This window comes from Ips typographus, linkage group LG7 (genome assembly GCF_016097725.1).
Source record: "Ips typographus isolate SLU linkage group LG7, UJ_Ityp_2.0, whole genome shotgun sequence".
Taxonomy (NCBI): Eukaryota; Metazoa; Arthropoda; class Insecta; order Coleoptera; family Curculionidae; genus Ips; species Ips typographus.
Window position 1 is genome coordinate 2,057,991 of NC_138428.1, and position 23,040 is coordinate 2,081,030.

At 36.6% G+C, this 23,040-nt stretch overlaps 1 protein-coding gene across 3 annotated transcripts in view; it reads left to right on the forward strand.

The window, feature by feature from the left end:
• Window positions 1-2,651: 2,651 nt before the first annotated feature.
• The window catches only part of LOC145731652 (discoidin domain-containing receptor 2-like), a 53,662-nt gene continuing 33,273 nt past the window's right edge, over window positions 2,652-23,040 (forward strand). For all 3 annotated transcript variants that reach the window (XM_081983534.1, XM_081983535.1, XM_081983536.1), the window contains exons 1-2: window positions 2,652-2,753; window positions 15,719-15,803. In XM_081983534.1, the coding sequence (XP_081839660.1) occupies window positions 15,734-15,803 (70 nt within the window). In that variant the 5' untranslated portion in view covers window positions 2,652-2,753; window positions 15,719-15,733. The remainder of the gene's footprint in view (window positions 2,754-15,718; window positions 15,804-23,040) is intronic.

A 23,040-nucleotide genomic window follows, 5' to 3' on the forward strand; every position in this document is an offset into this window, starting at 1 on the left:
TTAACAAGGGGCTAAACATTACCCGTTCGCTCTAAGCGAGAGCGTATTTAGAAAGTGGGCCCCCAAATAAATTACCCAAATTTAGCAACGATATGTTGCTAACCGCCGACAAATGCGCTGATTATCGGGGTTGGTGTCTCGATTGAAAAATTAGGGACGTTGCCTATTTGTTTACGGCCCGATTAATTGCGTAGGTGGTGATAGATGGAAGCTGTTGTCCAGAAGGAGAGGTTGAGTTGAATGTGAAAAGTAAAACCCTCGAAAAAGCGAAATTGGCTTAGTTAAGCCTTGCCTCTGCATCGTGCAGCATCATTACTTTTCCATTTGGAAACGAATAAAATATTTTCATTTCTTGCTTGTCTGTTCTCTGTCGAGTTAACTTTTGTTCTTATAATAACATCTGAAAAATTACGATACGCCTTTTGTAAATAGTTAATCGGACCCTTTCTGCTGGTTCCATGCATATAGGGGAGTAAAATTTTTGAATTTTTTCGTCCGCTCTCTTAAAAACATTGCATTAAAACGGGAGACCTTTTTCCTCAGAAAAAAATATACGACTGTCAAATATTCATCAGAGGTATACAGGACCCTTGGAATCGAGAAAAAAGGCATACTTTTACCTTTACAATACGGCGGGCTTTAATCGTTCGTCTTGCTCGAGCAGAAGCCGATCCAACCATTATTCATGAATTGCTGCCTGGAACAAGTTTTATTATTTATCGTGCGTAACGAAAGCAAAATGCTTCACGTATATTTCTTCCCAAGTCGTCCATTTTTGAATGCATTCAGTTGTACCGGGGAATCAACGTATATTATATGTGGATTTGGACATATAAAGAAACCGCTGTAAGCTGCACCAGGGTCAGATTATTATACATAACGTTGATTTGAATAACGTAGAAATACAATTTAAACGAGACAAAAATTGTTAGATTATTATTATTATTCATTTTTAATAATGTAGTAGACTAGTAATTCAACGAAACAAACGTCAATAGTAATAAGTTATTCAATTGAAATAATTGTCAACTAAGGAGAAGGATGAAGCTACCAAAGATGCCTTCTACGATGCCCTTGAAAGAACTATAGATACAATGCTCAAACAAGACATGCAATTAGTCTGTGGGAACTTTAAGGCCAAGATAGGCAAAGAGCCCAACTTAAAACCAACAATAGGCAAACACAGCCTTCATAATGTATCCAATGATAATGGCCAAAGGCTTATAGAAACAGCTGCAGTTAATAACATGATGATAAAGTCAACCATGTTCCCACATAAGGACATTCATAAAGACCTGGGTCTTAAATGATCACATCACCCGAAACCAGATCGACCATACCATTACAGATGCTGGTCACGCGAGTAACATATTGGATGTAAGAAGCCTAAGAGGAATATCGACGGACAAATACAACAAAACCAAGTCAACCCCAAAATGGAACATAGACGAACTGCAGAATGAGACAAAACGACAACAATATACAGAAAAACTCAAGCAAACACTAAACTCTGAAACAGAAGGTAGTGAAAGTGAAATTGAAAAGCTATGGGATGTAACTGCAGAAATTATAACAAAGACCGCCGAAAGTGTCTTTGGAAAAAGTAAAAGAGAGGACAAAACATGGTCCGACGAGGAATGCCAAAAACAGCTAGGAAAAAGACAAACAGAAAGGAAGAGAATGATACAACTACAAACAAACATAAGTAGAGAGAAGTACGCAATTTGTCGAAAAGAAACAAGAAAACTAATAAGAGCGAAGAAAAGAAGATATGAACGACAAAAGTATGAAGCAATGGAAAGAGATCGTCCAAAACCAGGCTCCAGAGAAATCTACAGAGCAGTCTCTTGGGAGAAGAGAGGATTTAAGCCCATATCCATACCAACACTGAAGAACAACCAAGGGCACATGATACTCATGACGAAGAACTAATTGAGGAATGGAAAGAATATTTTAAAGACCTTCTGAAGAACCGTACAAAGAAGAAACATACAGCACAGTGGACCTACCAGTTAATGAACCCTCCTACGAGGAAACCCAAAAGACACTAAAGAACTCCAAGGCACCTGGCTCGGACGAGATACCGCAGAACTTTTAAAATATGGGGGAGAGGCACTACATCGCCAAATCCACCGAGTTATAACTCTTATATGGCGAGAAGAAAAAATACCAATAAGATGGAAAGAAAGCATCATCATACCAATCTACAAAAAAGGGGACAAATCAAACCAAATCCCTTTATTTACTTTTTGTCTATGCTCATTTTGGTTAATACTTCGAAAATATGGACCAAACTTTGGTTAAGCTACAAAAGAAAACTGTTCTTGCTGAATTACTGACGGCAACAATATGCAAAGTGTAATCCGCGAAGGAGTAGCAAAATCAGTGCGCGCTCTCCCCCTCTTAGCAGCCACTATTCGAAATTAGTCGGCGGGCAAATAATATATTATTTTCCGAGCAATCAATTACTCAAACAGGTAAATTTACCCGAAAAACTTCCCTTTCTACCTCCGAGCAGATGGGTTAGAAGATAATAAATCATTTTTAGGGGGCAAAAAAGGCAAAAACCCCCACAGGAGGAGCAACAGCGCGTGCAAGGCGCACGCCTCCACTTTCAAATTTGCCGCTCGGAATCAATCCGAACAACGAAACGGCACAGTCGGGACTCGGCTTTAACGTTACGTTGACGCGAGTGTAAACCAACCCTTAGTTTGACCGTTTTCCCTCGTATTTTTCGGGAGTGAGTTTTTCTTGTAAGTATTTTAAACCGTTCGCTTATTATAATCTTCTTTTGTTTGGAAGAACTAAAGTTATATTAAAACTCCAAATCCAATTTACCTTCACAACAAAAAACGAAATTCACCGGGTGATTCAACGTGTAGTAACGAGCAATAATTCTTTGGTGGACGGACCCTAACCGTAATCTAAAACACTCAGGAAACCGATAGTTATTTCAGGTTAGGGAAAGTAGTAACGCTCCCTTTCACTAGAGCTCCTTAAACTTCTGACCGGGGTGAATAAAATATCATTACGGATACACTGCAGGGGTCAAAATGATTTCCGTTGAGTGCCGATGAAACTCTATAATTTATCGAAAAGTTCGTGGAAAACGTGCATAAATGCTGTGAAAAGGCACCACGTTTTCTGAGGAAACCTAGATATTTTTGATCTAGTTTTTCTTAATTTAACTTAAGTTTAGGCCCAGTTTATACCCCCAAATCAGGTTGGTTTATCAGTTGACAAGTTTGAGAGATTTGGTTTTACAATATTAGTTTTTGTGGAAAGGAATTACTATTTGTACTTACTCAAATTTTCTGTGTGCTTAAAGCCTTCAATATTGGTATAATTATCGTTATGACAGGATTGCAAGCATTTACTTAACGTTTTCTTTACAATGAAAAGCATTGAATGGTTCTTTAGTGTGTTTCTCTCAACTTCAGAAAAACTCTTTGTATTTCTGAGTAAGTTGGCAAGCAGACTGAAGATATCAGAGAAGAAGAATGTTATGTAAGAAACTTGTACTGTTTTGTTTTTCAGCCAGGGTTTCTTGGTGTAATAGTCCTTTTCCTGCAGACCCTTCCTGTGCTGTTTCTTCCTTCATACCTTACCGGTTTTTGCTACATTATCACCAGTGTGGTATAAACTGCTCGCCAGGTCATTCGGGACAGTAATTTTTGAACGAATCAACAGATTTTAATGCGTTTTCGACTGTCATTAGGCCTGGTTTATTGGCTTTTTACTGATGTAAAAAACATTTGCTTTAATGCATTGTAACTGTCTTGGAATGAATGACAGGGTGTGAATAAATCGATATTTCTTGAGTCACAGGATGTTCATTAGAATACGGCCAAAAACGTCCCGGGATATTGTCCTAAGAGAAACTTCCTTATATTAAAACCAACCAAAAAAAAAAATTATTGATCAATTGGGGACTACTTGAAAAAAGTGAAAAAAAATGAAATTTTCAAGTAGTCCCCAATTGATCAATACTATGGAACAACTTTAAGTATAAACCATGAGGAATATTACTCACTCTGACACTCCTGTCAAAAAAAAAATCGATTACATTCAGTGACCCCAGCAATTACATAATGTCCTGGGTCGTATACAAGAGGGGAACATAAAACCAAATTCAGGTGATAAATAAATAGTTTCTTCGCACGCTTCAGAAGGGTGCATTCCAAAGGGGGGTGTGTTGAAATACAAGGGCGACACGGATATGGCAATTTTATTGCCGCCTCGGTGGTCCTTTATTTCTTAAGAAAAAGGGGGTGAATTTTTATTTCATTACATTTTCCTCCCCTGCCCTGCCTCAGTTAGGTGAGTTAGAACGCGAGTTTACTAAATTAACTGTCTCCTTGCCGCCGCTATTACCCCTTAAAACAGGGGTGGTTTTTCATTATTAAACGAGTGTTTATTACAGGTTTTAATCTCGGAGTCGTGTTTTCCTTAATGAGCACACAGCCATTTTTTTGACTAGTCATATTTTAAAATAAACGTGTATCATATTCACTGCGGTTATGAATTCCAGTTAATGTTTTTGTGATTTCTCAGTGTCTTCATCAAATTGAACATAAGGAGCTATTTAGCATTAAAAGCAGTATCAGTGGAAACGAAAACCGCAAACTTGAAAATCACTTCATTCCAGTTTAATAAAATACTGAGGTAACGTGACACGAGACTGGCACGCTCTTCCATCAGCAATTATGGCTCCAAGGGGGAGCCATTTCACATCGGAATATTTTTGAAATTAATTAAATTTTCTCTTCGCTGTTTCCTCTTTGTCAATTTAAGTGTATTGTTTTCTTGCATCGTTAATTTACAACCAAATTACCATTTAAAGCAAAAAATTACCATGTTCATAAAAGAAAGATATTTTATTTTATTTTCATTGATTGAGCTTATGTTTGAAAGTATTTCAAGACTTGTTTATTGATTACTTGTACTGCAAATGTATCAATTTAAGTACTTTTCGTTTAATACTTTTACTTAATATTTCAAGCAGATTTGAAATTAAAGTAGTTTAGGCGGCTACTTATTCCAACTATGATCTCTAGTTCTGAGAGAACAAGAGATTACCTCGTTTTGTCCTTTTTGATATATTTTTCTCAGTTTAATCACTCTAGTGCAGGAGAATTTCCTACTTTCATTATAACAAGTATAAATATTTTCTTCAGTTTTGGTTTACCTTTTATATAATTGATTCTCAATTTAATTAATTTAAAGCTTTTCCCTAATTTTTTACTATTTTATTCATTTTATTGAATTTCAAATCAAATATAACCAAATACACTGATAAAGTTATGCTAACTAGTCAAACAATAATTCCACTGGCTTTGGCAATAAAATAAGACAAAGTTGCTTGTCTGGACTTTGAATGAAACAATTTTGTTCTAATTAAAATTCGTTTCGGACCGTTACAACACAATGTACACTACATAGATACCGCATTTATGGAATTCTCCAATTTAATTCGGTGGCCCGGTATGCGTTAATTGCTGCGATTCGGTTGTTTAGTTTATTGGAAATTAGAAACCGCGGCCACCTGACCAGGGTGGATTTTCCAGCCGGAATTCAAACTATCCGCTACTAAACGAGATTGGCCTTAGCCATGTTAGGCGTTTATTTTCCGTGCTGTACGCCATTTCCCAAGAAACTGCAGGTTTTTTAATCATCCGTAAGTAACGAAATTGAATGCGATGAAAAGGAACAGGGTTGCTTAGCCAAAAAACCGGGTTTTATGTATTCGGAAAGGTTGACCTGCAAACGTTCAATTTAAGGTAATGAGAATTAAATTATTTTTAGAACTGTCAATAAAAACACAAAGTTTATAGGCGAAAGTCGGTAAATTACATGGGATGAAGAAGAAACTTGGTTGTTCCAATTGACTAGTACCAGTAGAAGAAGATGCTCTCTCCAAGAAAAAAAACTGATTTTAGTAGTTTCTGCTTTAATGAAGAAAAATTCTTCTTCTTTTACAAGTCTAGAAAACTTTTGCTATTTACAGCAACTGGCTGCACAGAACACTTAAACAAAGTCTTTTGGGATCTACGCAAAATAACTGCTTCTTTTACAGCTGGTGGGTGGGGTACATGATAATTTTGACCCTTGTTAAATTTGTTCTTTGGTGATTCCTCCTCAATTATGTCTTCTTCCTGTCATTCACTGAAAACTTGGGAATATCTTTTCAGATTTCTGTTTACTTTTCGCAAGGAGTGCAACCTCTTCTTTGTAGATTTATAGTTTTGGGGAAGAGGAAGAGGTGGATGTTCTTCCAACCAAGGTAAACATACTTTGAACCGTCCATTGACATGAATTATTACAGTTTAAAAAAAAATAGGACTAAGACTTCCCGGAAGCTTTTGAGAAACTTGTGACTACTTTGACAAACGTATGAATTTTTAATTCACTCTTCATTTTTAAATTGAGTTCATTATTAGAATTTTCAAAGTAAACTTTTCTAGAAAAGAAACTGGTTAAATAAAAAAATGCCGCGACAAATATACGACACCAAAACTCGTCTCGCTCCGATGAAAACGTAATTGAAAGTTCCCAGCGCTGATTAAACACAAGTTTTGCCCAACTTTTAATTATACGGTCCTGTGTTAAATAAACATACACACACACGCTGGCCAGGCATTGTAGGGGACGGACGTATTACAATTTTAAGCGAAAACTTCTCCCATCCCATTTACACAAAACCGTGCCCAACTTCGGTCGGTTGATGTTTAATTTTTGAGAGAGCCCGAATTGTAATTTTTGATACACGACCAGCAAGGAAGTTTTAAAATAATAAAGTATTACGTTCCTTTAATGGGTTTTTTGTATGCTGAATACCTGTGGATCTTCATATCCGAAGTTTCCGATAACTAAATGATTTTGTTACTTGCTTACATACACCTAACAAAATGAACGGTCAGATATTTGGCAAACTTAATTTCGTGAAAAGATTTGTGACACCGTCTTCCTGTTTAAACCATTTTTTTGTAACATCCTCTTACCTTTGACAATATCGGCTGATTTGAGTTCTTCTCATAACACTTTTTTGAAAACACTGTCCGCTGAATAAAAAACGTTAAATTATTATATCCTGCGGTAATTGTTGTTAAAAACAAGCTGTAAATCAATAAAAGCATGAGCCCTTCATCCGCAATGAACATAAGAAGAATCAGCCCTTGATGGTGTAATTTAGATAAATTTTGACGGTCGGCATTAAGAAACGTTCCGCTAAGTAAGGCCGAAGTCACAAAACGCCCCTCATAATTCCATTCGTAACGCAAAAGGCAATTTTCGCCCGATCTTAACGAGGCGAAAGGGCCGGCTTGACAGCGCGGGCGGTATGTGGTCCGTTTCGACGGGCGGCGAGCCCCCCAGGAACGCCATTAGGGCGCTAAGACCCGCCGCTTTGGGGGCTCTCCGACCGAGAAATCCGCAGTCAAAGACAAAACGACACGGAGAGTCAAGAGAGAAACGGTGCGGCTTCTAATAAAGGTGTACCGAGTAGAAGTTTTATACGACGGGACAAATTTCGTTTAGCAACCGAGCTCACCGACGAGCCTAATGGAGATTGGTAAGCCCTAATCAGAGTACCTGTATCTAAAGGTCCTTCTCCGCTATCCTTAACTAGGCGGTCGAAGGAGGGTTTAAACAGAACCTGATTAAATCTCGATCAATTTGACTAAAGGTAATGGACGTCTCAATGTGTTTTGTACTGCAGTTTGATCTTAATCTTAGTTTGTCAGGATTTATTAGCACAGAATTGCTTGCCGTTTTCAAGACAGGTGCAAACCACTTTCTTTCGTTAATGGTGCTTAGTGATTTACGTAACTCTGTACAGAGTAAAATAAGTAATATTCATACTATCACAATATCAGAATGAACTAAAACCTAGTTAATCATGGCAAGCCAGAGCTGTACCAAAAGACTAATGATTACTATTATTAGTTTTCCTAAAGATGAATGGTATATGTCTTACGTTGTTTGAATTTAACACGTTTCTGTCCCTAAATCTATTAAGACTTTACAAAGGATATAAAGACATCCCTCTATCTTCGGAGCCTAATTTGATTGAGTATTTTCTTTTGCTACAGATGTCATAACCAAATCGTAATCTTAAAACAGAATTAATTAAGTACTGTTATGTAACCAGTTAAGAAAAACCCGAATCCTGCAATTAAAGAAAAAGTTACGAAGTGAGAAGTGTAAACGAAAAGACTAAAATTAGTGAAGACTAACTTAGTAAGACTAACTTGAGGTATGCCATCCATCCATCTAATAGAGCTACAGCCCAAATCGGGCTTTGGCCTCCTCTATTTTCCTCCTCCATGGTGCATATTCTTGAGACGAGGGAAGGGAGTTATCAAGAGAAAGACCTGTAGAATGTGACAGGAACCCGTTATTGTCAGCTTCTTCTGTCACATTCTATCACTTCTCCTGATATTTCCGTTCCCTTCTTTCAAGAATTAGGCCCCAGGTATCCTTGTCCTCTGCAGCCCTTCTCCAATTTTGAATTACGTCTTCCAACCGGTCTTCTACCTTCCAGCTTTGAAGATCGTCTTGTTTAGTCTTGACTCTTACATCCTTATCAGAACAGTAATATGTTTTAAGAAAAGGAACATAAATTCTAAAACTCAACTTATGTTTGTTTAAGGAAACTGTTCTGTTATTGTTTGCATCGTTTCCAGAGCCACCAAATTCGGTTCCTTTGCTACTAAATACATAATCTAAACAAAATGAACTTGTTTTTCTGCACCCACACAAATTTTCGTAACGACAGTAACAAAGAAGCTGAATAGTTGATGTGGAAAACGTTTAACTGAGAGACGTGAAAGTAAACTGTAATAAACGGCAAACAAATTTCCATTACAACAAAAGTACAACGGTTTGCGCTATATTCACGGCCGTTTGGCGAGGCTCTGTCTTTAAATTGCCGCCAAAGCAATCAAAATGAAACAAAGGTTTTAACTACCTCTAAAAACCTGCTGGATGCGACGCCGTTGGACGAGATTTACTATTCCCCAGTACGTGTAGAAGGGCGAAGTGCAACGATATTTTTTTATATCAATCGATTTAATGTTGTATCTCAATTTTATGGCAAAAATCTAATTGTTATTGTCGTATTGGTAATTCCTGATTAATTAATTTTTATTTGCCAATCAAGTCAAAATTTAACTACAACACTATAGCTCTTAATATTGCCAGATTTAATATCAGAAAAATATTAACTGAAGTATTTTTGTTTCAAAGCAATTTAAATCTTATCGTTGGTCGATCAGAACTCCGAATGTAATGTTTTTAATTCGTTTTGCCATGTGGATCTAATAAAACGGAAACTATGTATTACTTGCTCAATAGGCTCTATTTCTGCATTTGCATGGTATTTTGTACAAAACATTTTCTTCCTCCAAAATTTATATGTTTGGAGTTTTTTCTGATCTTGGTTTTTACGGTATTGAGGGTTTGGTGAACGAGATTGCCTTCTGCAACTCCAACTCTAGTATCATTGACGTTCACAACTATAACATTTGAAGGATTCTCAGAACTTGAAGAATAGCTTTTTCTGTCAGCGTCTCCATCTTCTTTTTCTCTCTATCTGCGTTCTTCTTCCTCTTGTTTCTTTCTCTGTCCAAAGGATTCTCCTAAAGTTTTCATTTACAGTAGAAACGCTTTGATTCATCAGTGTACTAAATTATTATTTACTCCTTGTGCAGTGTGTCCCAAAATAACAGGAGCTAGAATATGAATACGTAACAACGAGAAGGAATATCGATATACGCTCATTCCTAGTCACGGTTTCATTACTTTCCTCGTATGCACGTTCCCTATTGCATTCAAATGAAACTAAATTACATGCGAATATTGCATTTCATAAAACGCATACTCTGTTTGAGCAATTATTACCGCGGGCGTTTTGAAAATCAACTCCCCGCTTTGGATTGTTGGGATTTGGACTGTCGTAATCTTTAATACAGTTTTTTGATTTCTGTGTCTGCGTTGCAATAGGAAATTGATTGGCAACAACAGTTGCTCAACGCGAATAAACATACTTCCAACCGGGTTGGTTTGTTAATTAATTCCGTATCGCAGGTGTGTTCATTAACTTGGCCATCACGATCGTTGGCGACAGTCCATTATTGCGGACGGGACGTCGTTCCACTATTTTGACTGATGGACGGTTTGATGGATTGATTTCGACCTTAATCCAACTACTCAAATGGTTTCTCTCAGGATATCATAAAGCTGAAAATTTTTCTAGTTGAATTCGTACATGATATTCGTTCTGTAAACGATGATTTATGCGAGCGACATTTTTGTTTCGACTCATATTTTATCCAGGAACGTCGAGCGAGAGGTGTAAAGTTTAAATTTATTTTATTTGCATGAACCTGTTTGGGCCCGGTTTTATTATTGACTTGACAGGGACAATGTCGCGTTTTAGTCCATCAATTAATCACAAACTTTTCCTTTTGCACCTGAATGAAAATAATTAAGCTAACAGACTGGTTATTCAAACAAAACTTTGAGTATTTTTCCGTTCATATATGAAACTCCAGGGTGGAGATAAGCCCGATATAGATCTCGGGTTGCGTGTATGAGCCAGATTTCGATTTCGTAGTTTCCCCTAGGACAAAGTTTACATATTGGGAAAAAGAAATCCGTGCCGAAATTGCGTGAAAAAAAAATTACGGCTCAGGTTTTCATAATCGGAACTAGGCATCTTCGACGGCGGACTCGTAAAAGGCAAACAAGGGATTTAAGGTCGATAAGCTTTCAGCCTCCTTTTTTTGATACACTCCCTCGAGCCGGATTTGTTTACGTCAAAAGGTCGACAGAAAATTTAGACGATCATTTACTTGGTTGTTTCTGCTTAAATACACAAGAAATTTTCTTCTTAAGTGCCGCTGTAATGCTAATTAGTTCATTTGTAACCGGTTTTCCGGGAGGTTCTGAATTTGTTAAAGATACTTAAAAGTTTTATCCGGTAGGGTAAAGGCCAGACGAATGATAGAGAAGAGATCAGCTGTCTTAATTACTTTTGGCTTTTCTTTTTGGGGTTGCTGTCGAAGGTCGATTTGTTTTAGTTGCGTCCGACACTAATTAGTCGTCTGCAGTTGAAGTTATATACAAGCTGGTTAAAGTTGCTAGCCAGTTAGTGTTGTCTTATACCAAATTTTTCATACACAATCCCACTTCTCATTGATTGATTGTCAGGTTGATGTTACTTAATTTCTGACTATTAGTGCCCATCAATTTAGTTTTTATGATATTAATGCTCAGACCAAACTGCTCGCCGACCTCGGTAACTCTACCTAGTATGTGCAGTAGATTCTCCAGATTACTAGCCAGGATCGCAGTGTCATCCGCATATCGAATATTGTGGATGGGTTTCCGTTTACTTTTATTTCAGCAACCACGCCTTCCAGAGCTATTTGATAAGTATTTAGCACGTAGATGTTAAAAAGCATGAGAAATAACACTCATCCCTGTCATACCCCTTTAGCGATGTTAAATTCCTGCAGTACAGTGTGTCCATAAAGTATGGAATAAATTCGATTAAAATTCAAGGAATTATCTATCAGAAAAATGCTCGGACACGTATGTTATTATTTTTAAACGAGTATTTTTTCCAGTAGACATTTTCAAATGAGAACCTTAATTTTTTGTTGCATTTATGGATTCTACGTACCTTTCTGGGTATTTTTCATGTAACATATCCTATAAGTCGATATTCAGCTGTTTTCAGCTTAAAACAAATTAGTGTTGAAAAAAAACCGAACACATCGAGCTGGTGTTTGGTTTATTGTCGCAAAGTTTGTTTTTTCCTAGATAATCCATTAGTATACAGGGTGTGCAAAATTTGAACAAGAAACCAAACTTATAATCTCTTCTTCTTTTTGGAATCTTCTTCTTTTTTTTGGAATCTGCGTCAAATTCTAGGCCTACTTGATGTAAAATGTCTATATCGATCTTCAACTGTTTTTGCTCAGTCTTGATTGGCCGCCTCTCAAATCGAGCAGAAATTCTTAATTTGAGCAAAAGTTTTTCGATTCGGCCGCTAGAGGGCGTCAAAGTTAACCTTACTTTTTTGTAGTTTTGACGTAAAGTGTCATTTGTAAAAATGTTATTTTTTAAGGGTGCCACGCACTGAAAACCGTCAAAATTGACATAATTTTCAGGTCATCCCCAAAACCGTGACAGTTGGGGCAAAATGGATGTCAGGGTGATACAGGGTGTCTCAGATTAGTGGCTGAGTTTTGGGTTGTCCCAAAAAAGTAGAAAACAATTTTTAGTTTCCGGAAAATATCGCAAAAACTGTGTAAAATCAAAAATGGACAAAATTGTCATAAAGCTTGACTTTGACGCCTTATAGCGGTCAAACTATCTCACCAATGACCTTTTTTGAGAACACCATTGAAAAGCCTTTGGTCTGGACTATATTTTACCTTCAGTGATCTTTTGTCGTAACTGTTCAAACAACTGAATTATTTTAGGTTAAAGCAAAAGTGGTTAAACCACTTTGAAGATTTGTGAAGCTTGACTTTGACGCCTTCTAGCGGCCAAACGGTTGTAAATGTCGACTGGAAGGTCATATTTCAATTTTGGAACACCCTGTATATCAAATTTTTTAAAATAATAACACACGTGTCAAATTTTAATCGAATTTATTCCATACTTTATGGACACACTCTACATTATAGAATACAGAAAAATGGTGTTTAAAACTTGCTGTATGAATTAGTATTTAATACAAACAAAACGCAACCAAATCATTAAAGTAATGTCAGTATAGTGTTATTTATAACTTGGTTATCAAGTATAAACAAAAATAGGGTTCTTTCCATGCTGCAGCGAGCGTTTATCGGTAATTATGATGTATGTGACATAAAATAGTATAAATGATTATATTCACAGCGGGAGGTGGAAACAAGAACTTGAAAACTAATACGTCAACTTCAACTTTAACTTCCGTATCATGTTTATAAATAAATGTTTTACAAGTTCACAGTCACGGAGATTATGAAAAATTGTATAACAAAATTAGCTAGTTAGATAGCTAGTTTAGAACCATTCAATAGTACCAACTGAATATTAAAAATGTCTCTAGATACATATTGTACATGTTTTTAATTCAGTCGTTTTTCAAATTCAAAATTTTGAAACATGTATTATTGAAATTAAAATTTCTTATCACTTGATGGTTAGTAATATTTGATTTCTGTTACATCCATTTAGAACCCATCTTAAAGTGGGACGTTCACCATAAAATCAAATGATCAGTCATTGTGCAAGTTACTCACTGGCTATTAGCATCATTTTAAAATGTAAATAAATTTAGGAATCAAATTTCCAGCAAGTGGATTGCGTAAGATAATTCACCAAAGCAAAAAGAGGGTTAGGGTTGTGTTATGATAACGCACCCTTAAAGATTCAAACCCTTAATAAAATGCAGCCATATAGTATACAAGCCTACGTGCTTTACATGCATTTTATTAGCTGTTGAACTGGTAAGGAACAGATATTGAAGTTTAGGTGAGTGGTCGGCGAAGATTAGCTCTGCCCAAAATATTCTACTTATTTTTAACATAACTAAGAGAATATAAATTGTCCATAATGCTTTGCCTAAGTGCTTACACCAATAATACTTTTAGTTAATGGGATTATTAAGAATCGTAACTCTTTTCCTGTGATATCAAGAAATATAATCAAATATCCTCAACCTACCATTCAGGAATTTGAGTGACAATTTTTTTTGGCAAAACTGACCCTAAATTTAGCTTTTTGGAAGCTGGCTAAAGATATGATCTACTGGAGCTGTCGTCGGCAAAGATATAGCTTCTCATCTGCGGAATATGGATTTAGTACTACCTCCTGACGTACACCGTTATTTACATTTTAATTTTGAGATACATGGATGCTATTTTAAAGATTTTCTCCTTTGGCAGTCCAGAGGCGTAATTTTTCCAAGATAACCCAGGTAACTGTGTCAAATGACCATTCTTCAATAGAGCATTGTCACTGATTGTTGTCAGAATTTTAATTTGCCTGGAAATAGTAATATTTCCTCAATAATTTTCATCACAATTCTCTTCAATGATCGTCTAATAACTCGATTTTTTTACCAAATTCAGAACTGTCATTAATTATTGTATAAAACTGGTATTGCCATGTCTAAGTCTTTGACAGACATTTGCTTAAAATTGAATGAACAAATTTGAGCTTGTATAAACTTGCAATTTTAATGAAATAGGAAATCGTCGAGCCGAAAAGCCGTCGTCCCATCTAAACCGCGATCGAGTTTAAAATTTCACACCTTCGGAAATTAAATTTGCACCATCTTTGAAGGCACGACGTGCATTAAGCCGCTATCGGAATTATCTCTTAAAATGTTGGCAGATTAATACGATGAGACGCGGCCAACTTATTGAGAAAGTTTTCCATTAAACTAGTTTATTAGTTATGAGAGCAAAGAACGGACCCAGCTTGATAAAATTAACGAAAAAATATGTTTTATTCAGAATGGCGAAAGTGAACCTCGCCCTTCCCGAAAATATTTTAGACACCCTTAATGTGGATGGCGAAAAGATGAAAAGTAAGCCGGCGTCATGCACTCTCCGGCCTTTTCCAACTTGGCTTTTATCCGAGTCGTGGAAAGTAAAAATGGATAAAAGCGGAGCGGGGTGACAGTCGAGGTGCGGGATTATATAATTCATGGTGCCGTCTTCCCAGCCAGGTGGTCGGATTCCCGGAATATTTCCTCCCGAACTGTTATTTTTCCCCCTCCGGTTCCTTTCACTCTTCAGTGATATACACCACTCGATTTTTTGCCCACTTTTTTTATTTAAACTCCTATAGAAATGTTTCTGTAGCCAGAATACAGAGCCAAAGTATATGAATTCTATCGCAACACGAACATTTTTTTTGTAATTTGTTTTGCAAGCAAGTCCTACAGATTGACTTTTGATAGCGCTGGACAAATGATGGGCTCATCCTCTAATCAACATTAATCCACTTCTTGTCAAAAAAATTATTGAATCATGTTTAGTAACTATCTAAATTATTTTAAACTATACTCTATTGATCTTTTTGTTTGAATTATATAAGTACATATTTTTACTTCTCTAGTTTAAAGAAAGTTATAATATTTCTAGTCCGACTTTCTTCTAAGTAACACAATCATTAGAGTGAGAAAAAAATAAAAGAACAGATTGTGCTAGAAATTCAATTTGAACAAGGTGTTACTTGATAACTCTAAATTTCCGAAGGAGCCTCGACAATTCATTTCGAACTTAACCGTATTTGTTATTCATTACGGTAATTGCTGATTTGGAAGCTCAGCCCGGCCTGGAAAACGTTCTCCTAATTACAAACGCCGGGAGAATGGCAGAAACTAGACTTAAACAAACAGTCATACGGCGTGTAATTTACAAGTTTTGTCTTATCCTTTATTAGTGTAATTACTAGGACCAGCAATGAAGGAGATGGGCTAAAATACGATCTTAAGGCTATGTTTAGGGAAAAATGTCACCACCCGATTTGGTTAATTACAAAGTTGGAACGTAAATTTTTAAATTTAATCAAGGGCTTGCATGAAAGCCTTCTCTTGTAAATAATTAAAAGTTCAAAGGTGCGGTTGAAACTTGCAGAACGGTAAACCTTTTCGGTAAAACCACGAAAAGGGCGAGTTTTTATGGGTTCGTAAAAATCCCTTTTGTTTCAGGTCAATGTGTCTAACATGCATTTTTCCTTTGGACTGATTGTTGGCTGGATCGTATGGATCGTTCCATCAAAGGGTTTCGACATAAGTAAGTAATAGAGTAAATATAACTTTTCTAGGTTAAGATACTTTTAAATAGCTGTTAAATGAGGAAATTTTTAAATACGGTCCTTTGTGGAGAATATCTTTTATTTCAATTTGATTAAACGCTGTACAATGCAGCATTTTTCCATGGTAGGCGACATCTGTAATTTGTCTGAAATTTTGTGTTGTTATATTTCAGTTTACCAATCAACTATCTATGGCAGGTCAAAATTGGTGTGATTAAAAAATCGTTGTGTATTTTAAAGTATGCGTCTCCCATATTTATTAACCCGCCCTTTCATTACAATATCTCAAGTCGTTTTCTTCAAAATGTCGTGTTTTCACTGTTTTGTTTAATTAAACTTAAACACCCTGTAGAACGGTAACAAAGCGTATGAGGACCTACGTTTATAGGAACTTTTTATCATAAAATTGCCTGGGCAATAACCCCCCACAGTTATAAAACTCTTGTCCCACATCGATCTGAAGTGTTCTTTAGTTTTTTTGACTTTTCAATACGGTATGCTTTGAAGATATAAAAACTGTTTTAGGCATATCCACGCTTTGGACAGTTAAGTATAACAACATCGATATTCCTTGAAGACAACATATCCCGATCCAGTAAAAACAAAGTAGGGATAAATCGTAAATACGTATTAACGGGAGTCCTCTTCGGCTCCAATATCGTCTGCGTTTACCTGGAAGTCGCGCCAGGTCGTTGTAGTTTATTACGCCTCCAGTTATAAATATCTTCCACTTTAGAGGAGATTGTGGTTTATGAATACAAGTACATGCACTGTACCGTGTACTTTGTATTATGCATATACCGCGAAAGCGCTTGTATATTACGGATATGCGCGAAAGACAATCTCTTGGTGTTCCCTTTAGGGTTGCACCTACGAACTATAAAGGCAATTTGTTGATCCTTCCGTTTAAACGATGATCTGTCCAATTTGCCGGATGGGTTTAGATGACGGGCAAAAACCATCAAAAATGCTGCGTTCAAATGCTTTTCACTCCAAATAGCATTCAAGAAAATATTGCCTTTCCAACGTGTATTAAGCTAAGCGAGCGGGATTCTTTGTGTACGGAAATTTCCTACCCGTTTTCCATTTTTAGGATCGTTATCTTTTTAAAAAGAACGGATGAATGTGTTTGTTGTTTAGGCAACAATAAGATGTGTTAGATCTTCAAAACTTGTATACATAAAAACAATTTTCCAGCCCTAATAACATGCTGCTTGAAGTTGGATGTTTGTAACTGGTTTTCTGTGCGTCATTTCCTGCTCTTTGGCCTTGTTCGAAAAACGTAATAACGAGGAATATTAAAAGAAAAAAAAAACGTTTTTCAATTTTGCCAGTAAGCGACTGGGTCAATGGATTCATCAAGTAAGAGGCACCGGGACACACTCCAGAAAAATTGCCAATTTTACCAGTTTTTTTCTGAAAATAATCGGACGATCGCCCTCGACAAGATGAGTTTTTAATTGAGCGGCAAATGCAGTTTGCAGGCGTTTTAAAAGGAAAAAAAGATTTTTTTATCCAACTCCCTGGAATCCGGGTAAATTGCGTGTCACTTTCTAGAAGACGAATAGTCCTGGGAACGGCATCCGTTACGTAGTGGGACTTATGATTATTCCCGATACGTTGAACCAAACTTTAACAAACCCATTTCGGGGACAACATCAAAAAGCCGACCTTATCGTGCCCCGCATATATTTATCGGACATTAAAAATGACTGTCGTTTCCTTCGCTTTTGCTAATGATGGGTCATTGTCGCTTTATCGCGATGAAAACCGCCATTTTGGCGACCGTCGAGGTCGTTTGGCGGCATGCAATGGGATCCGATCTACTATTAAGCATCTCCAACCCTCCGATTGAATATTGATACAACAGTTATGTTTACATTGTAAGGTGTTTAGGTTTGTATTTAGTTTAAACTATTATAAAAATTGTCGTAACTATCACTCTAGATACTCGGTGTTCTCTAAAAAAAAGTAGTACTGACAAAGCTGGTTACGGATTGCACAAGACCGACAGAAGTGGAAGAGATACGGAGAGGCCTATATCCAAAAACGTATGAAAGAAGGCTGAACAAGAAGAAGAAAATTGTATATTTGTTTCATTATTTCCAGTGGTGTATCGTAAAATAAGCGTTTACTTACTTACTTACGTTCTTACTGATAATCACTATTTTAGTCGTTCAAGAGTTCAGTTTTAGTCCGTATTGCTTGCTTCTACAACTATCAATATCTGGAGACCCTCCGCACTATCTGCCAGCAGTACAGTGTCATCTGCATATCCAATATTATTAATGAATTGACCGTTTACCGCAATACCGCCTTTTGATTCATCCAACTTTCCATATATGTTGAACAATGTCGGTGATAGTATGCATCCCTGCCAAACTCCCTTTCCGATTGCAAATGTTCGTTTGAGAGTCGCAGTGTTGCTTTTTGTTGGAGATATAGGTTTAAGATTAGTCTATATCCTTACCATTAATTTCCGAAGTCTTCACTAGTAGAAGAATTTCTAAAAATCGTATGTTTCTTTTTGATTCATCAGTTGTGGTGAACAGGATACTTAGACACCTGACACTCGTAGATTGTTATGTTTAGTTCAAATGTTTCATTGTACTTACATTACTGTCACAAAGCCAGAATATTCTGTTTTTTTCCATCCAATAAAACTGCAGTTCTACGTGAAATTTTTGGTCAAAATTCAATCAGTTTGTTGCATCAGTTTAATAGGAAAGACAAATGAGTGTTTAAACAAGCCAAAGGATTATTTATTAACAGTAAGTTTATTATTCAAACATTTTAAATGTGATCATGTAACTTATTAATATTATTATTGTGTAACAGTTTAGTAGGCACATTTTTAGTCTGCAATTTGAATGAACCATCCATTCCATTATATCTGGAGCTAGACCGTTGTGGGATTACATCCCAAATAAAGTGACATAAATTTTAGAACAACGCCTGGCATAACGAGACCCCAAAGTATCCTTTGCAGTGAATGGTCTTCCCAAATATGCGTTTGTTTATATTTAACGAAAAATTTTATTAGCAATATAAAATGCAGCTCATTTATGTAACTTTCAACCATGAAAGCTTTCGTAGTTCCAGTATGAAGTTGTATTAGGAAAATCTCTAAGTAGACTAGACGTCGCGTTTAAAAGACGGATAGGATAGTGGGGAAATTTATTTTAGAGAAAATTTCACAACTCTGAATAATAAATTACTGCGCTGAGGTGTAATCTGACCTTTTCCCACTTTGCCCGGTTTGAAATGCATAATTAGAAATAGTTGAGAGGGTTCTTTTCGGATGGCAAACGTTTAGAAACGAGCAATCGCATTTCCTGGATAGTTTTTTAGCTTTAGAGGTGGCGGCTACGCCTCTGTTATTCAAATCCAGACTCCCCAGTAATTTTAAAACCGTAAAAACATAAATCAAATAAGATTTCCCTCCGGCGGAACGGCATAAATGTAGCACATGTTAGGGCCAATATCGGCCATAGAAATGTCACGAGACGATATATAAAGTTTTTGGGGGTGTAGGTAGTTTTATATTTACGAGCGTATCTTTATTCCGATTTGTTTTCGCAAAACCGCTGATCCACGAATCCGAAACGTCGCCTTTTTACTATATTTTATTTTTGCCTTCAAAAATATTTCCGTGGGATAGCGCAAATATTTATCGCTTTCCAACAAATAGCCGTCATCCCTCCACCCAAACTAGCTGTGTGAACGTTCTCGTGTCGAAGGCTTCGACGTATAAAATTTGATTTAGCCCAAACCTTTGAAAACTCAATTTAACCCGGACTGGAATCGATTTTATAAGTACCTTTTAGTGAATCCGGTCTAGAAAACTTCGACGCTCTATTTTCTCGACGGGGCAGGGCGCAGAAAAATCAGCTCTAAATTTCCGAACCGTGTCCACAATTAAAATAAAACATTCTCCGCGCCTCTGGTTGAAATTCGAGGCTCAATTTGCTCTCTACGCCTTCTTCTTTCTCTATCTTGTTCGCTTCTAAATTTATAATGCACTCAGTCGTCGTTTCGCATATCTAAACCACCCGTTTTTTCGCCTTTTTTGCTGCAACGATACGTTGCAAAGCGACCAAATAAATTTACCACGCGATTATGATACTTTACGTCTCTGACAGGTCTTTAGAAAATGATGAACGTTGTTCTCGTCCAAGTCAGCGAACACACTTTTCTTAAACTAACGGAACCAAATATTCTTTTTACTTGTTAAGTGCCTTAATTTAATCAAGCGAATGGAAAAGTTTGAGAACTACTCAAATGAAGTACGTCTCAAGAACCCACTTTAACCGCACTCTGAAACTTTTTACAGGCCTGATGGGTGTTTGTTTCCATCATAAGTAGCTAAAGAACACTGCTGTGTAATATAGTGTATTACTTACCAAGTAAGAAGCATTTTTACGTACAAGTGCCTCATCAAAATTAAATGGCAATGGTCTTCTTCTTTAGGTGTGGTTGCCATTTCGGATATTGGCAACCATCAAAAACCTTCTGTAATTTTGAGACTGCGGCTCTAAATAAAGTGTTGTTGCTGCAGCAAAACCACTCTCCAATGTTTATCTTAGAGCTTTCTTCTTTCTCTTAGTATCGTGTTGTACAAGGTCGATGCTTTTATGCTTCTCTAGTTTTATTGTCACCTAACCTAACTTAATTATTAACAGAGTAAGTAGGTTTATTGTGGACTTTTTATGCTTAATTTGCCAGAGTAGCCACCGTATCTTTTCTCAGGAGCTGTGTAAAAGTTATGTTTTTGAGAGCAAGCTTCATCTAAACTGATTGAAGTTTAATTTTGTGACCTAGTAAAGTGTCTTCAACTAACAAAAATTCAACTCTCGCATTGTTTTTGGCAAAACTAAATTCTTCCATTATATTATTGTTTTCTTTGAGTTGCTGTTTATCAACGTATGGTATAATTACCACTTTTGCACTCATCGCGTAGTCGTCTTTTCTCATCAGGAAACAAACGAATTGTCAGGTTAAGATAAAACTAAGTTTGGCTCGTAAAAGCTTTGCAGTTTTCACCGTGGACTTTGCTTTAACAGTGAGCACTGATTTAATCGAGGGAGTTTAGCCTGAGAAACCCCAGCAGACGACGAGTAAAAACGTTTTACTACTTGCCGTCCGATTCTTGTTAAGAAAACCCGAATTTTCGCGTCACAATCAGGGGAGAAAATGGCTTTTATCAAGTCGACGAATTGGGTCCGTATAAAACCGAAAAGGAAATTCGTAACCAAAGAAATTGCCTTAAAAAGTCGTTTTTTTCTGAAAAATTAGACCAGTTGAGGATATATACGCAACGTAGGAAACAGTAACCATTTCTCTTTACGCAATACACATCAAAAAGGGCAAATTTCAAATAATGGAGCTATTGTGTGACAAAGAGAAAAATGCTTCAAAGTTTTTCCTTAAAGGGTTCCAATACGGTTACTCTAACGTATTCAGTTGCACCGATACGATTGATTTTTCAAATATTTGTTCCAGGAAGCTGTGACTTCCTGAATACTCTTTGTTCGTGAGCAATGGCCTTTGCAGGTTGAACCGTATTGCAATTATCTATAACAGGAAAAACTCGAATTGTTCACTTGTATTCAATAACCTAGTTCTTGCTTTGAGAGTAGGAAGTTCAATTTCGTATTGGTAATATATTTTCACTAACTGATGTAACTGCTCTAACTGTGTGTAAGTATTTGAAAATCCTAAAAAAAAATCCATTTCTGCTTCAAGGACTGATCCTAATAAAAACAACTGTCCTGCTCACTAGGTACAAAGTTGGAAATATCGGATCACATCTAACTATTCTAGAAAGAAAAACCAAATATAACTAATACTTAAATGACCTATTTTCTACCTTTTTCCTAGGACAGAAACTTTTCTCATCACAAGTCGAACATCAACCATTAAAGCAAGGACCAGTAAACTTATGGAATCGGTTACATATACAAAGCCCTGGAGAAGCCGTTTAACACATTTACGGTAACCCGGCATAAGCGTAACAATAGGAAAAGCCCTTGATTGTATGTATGTGTGTTCTCGACCCATTAGCCAATGTGCATTTTCAATTAAGAACTGACTGGGCGGAAACGTTTCCATTCGTTGCCTAATTACAGGAGCCGACTTTAACTATCAATTATTAGTGTTGGGTTTGTTCCTTGATGGTCAAATAGATTTTGGGAGATCCTATTCATAGCACAAGTCTTGTATTAATCAAAAGTCAATTGAGGGCGCCTTTGTTGCTGTTTCGATTGGACCTTTCCAGTTGATTTGAGCTAGTTCTTCCACAACTTTGGTTCGCGTAATAACCTTCTGGCGGACCGAATGCAATTTCCTGCAAGACTATTGTTTACTTGGAGCTGCACTAAATTTTCTGCTTCGCAAAGTAAGTTAGTTCTCGAAAATATAAGCAGAATGTAATTTATGGTAAATTATGTTTGATACAGGAAGATGTATTGTCACGTTTAACTTGTGAACCTTTTTAGGGTCCAAAAAAACTTTTGTTAAACGAGACGTACGTTTATTACTGAAATAAACGGTTTTACCGAGATGTCAGGGGTAGAATCAAAGCACTTGGTAGAAAACTAGAATTTAATAACAAAAAACAATATTTACTCGCGTTGTTCTTGAGTAATTCTGGCTGAACTCCCTCCCCACAAAATTATGGACATATTTAATGGAAAGTTCATGGTTATACCTTAGTTTGACGATTCCTTTGTTTTCATGATAACAAAAGACAACAGGATGAATGCAAACAAATCTCACCGATTATCAACGGTAATTAACCGCCTGACCGATATTAATTACCAGCTAGACCCTTTGACCCGAATCAATTCCCAAAAATAATAAAAAAGGGCTCGGAAAAAACTCACCCCCGGCTTTTGTCGTCTGCTAGCGTGCACTCGAACCATTAATATCCGTCAGGACTTTTTTATTCTATAAGAGGTCGATAAGTTATTTGGATATGACGATACATTCGATGCCGGAATGGCGTTATCTCCACAAAACAGAAACGAACGGAAAATAATTGAAACCAAATTAAACTATGCAAACGAAACGAACTTATTAAAGGTTAATTTTCTTGTTTCCCCATCCTTGATCCACTAAAAATTTATAACTGACTCATGTGCGGTTTCGAGAAACTCTTGCATGATTTAAGACTGCTGGATTTCGGTTGATGGAATTCTTACGAGCTGTTATATA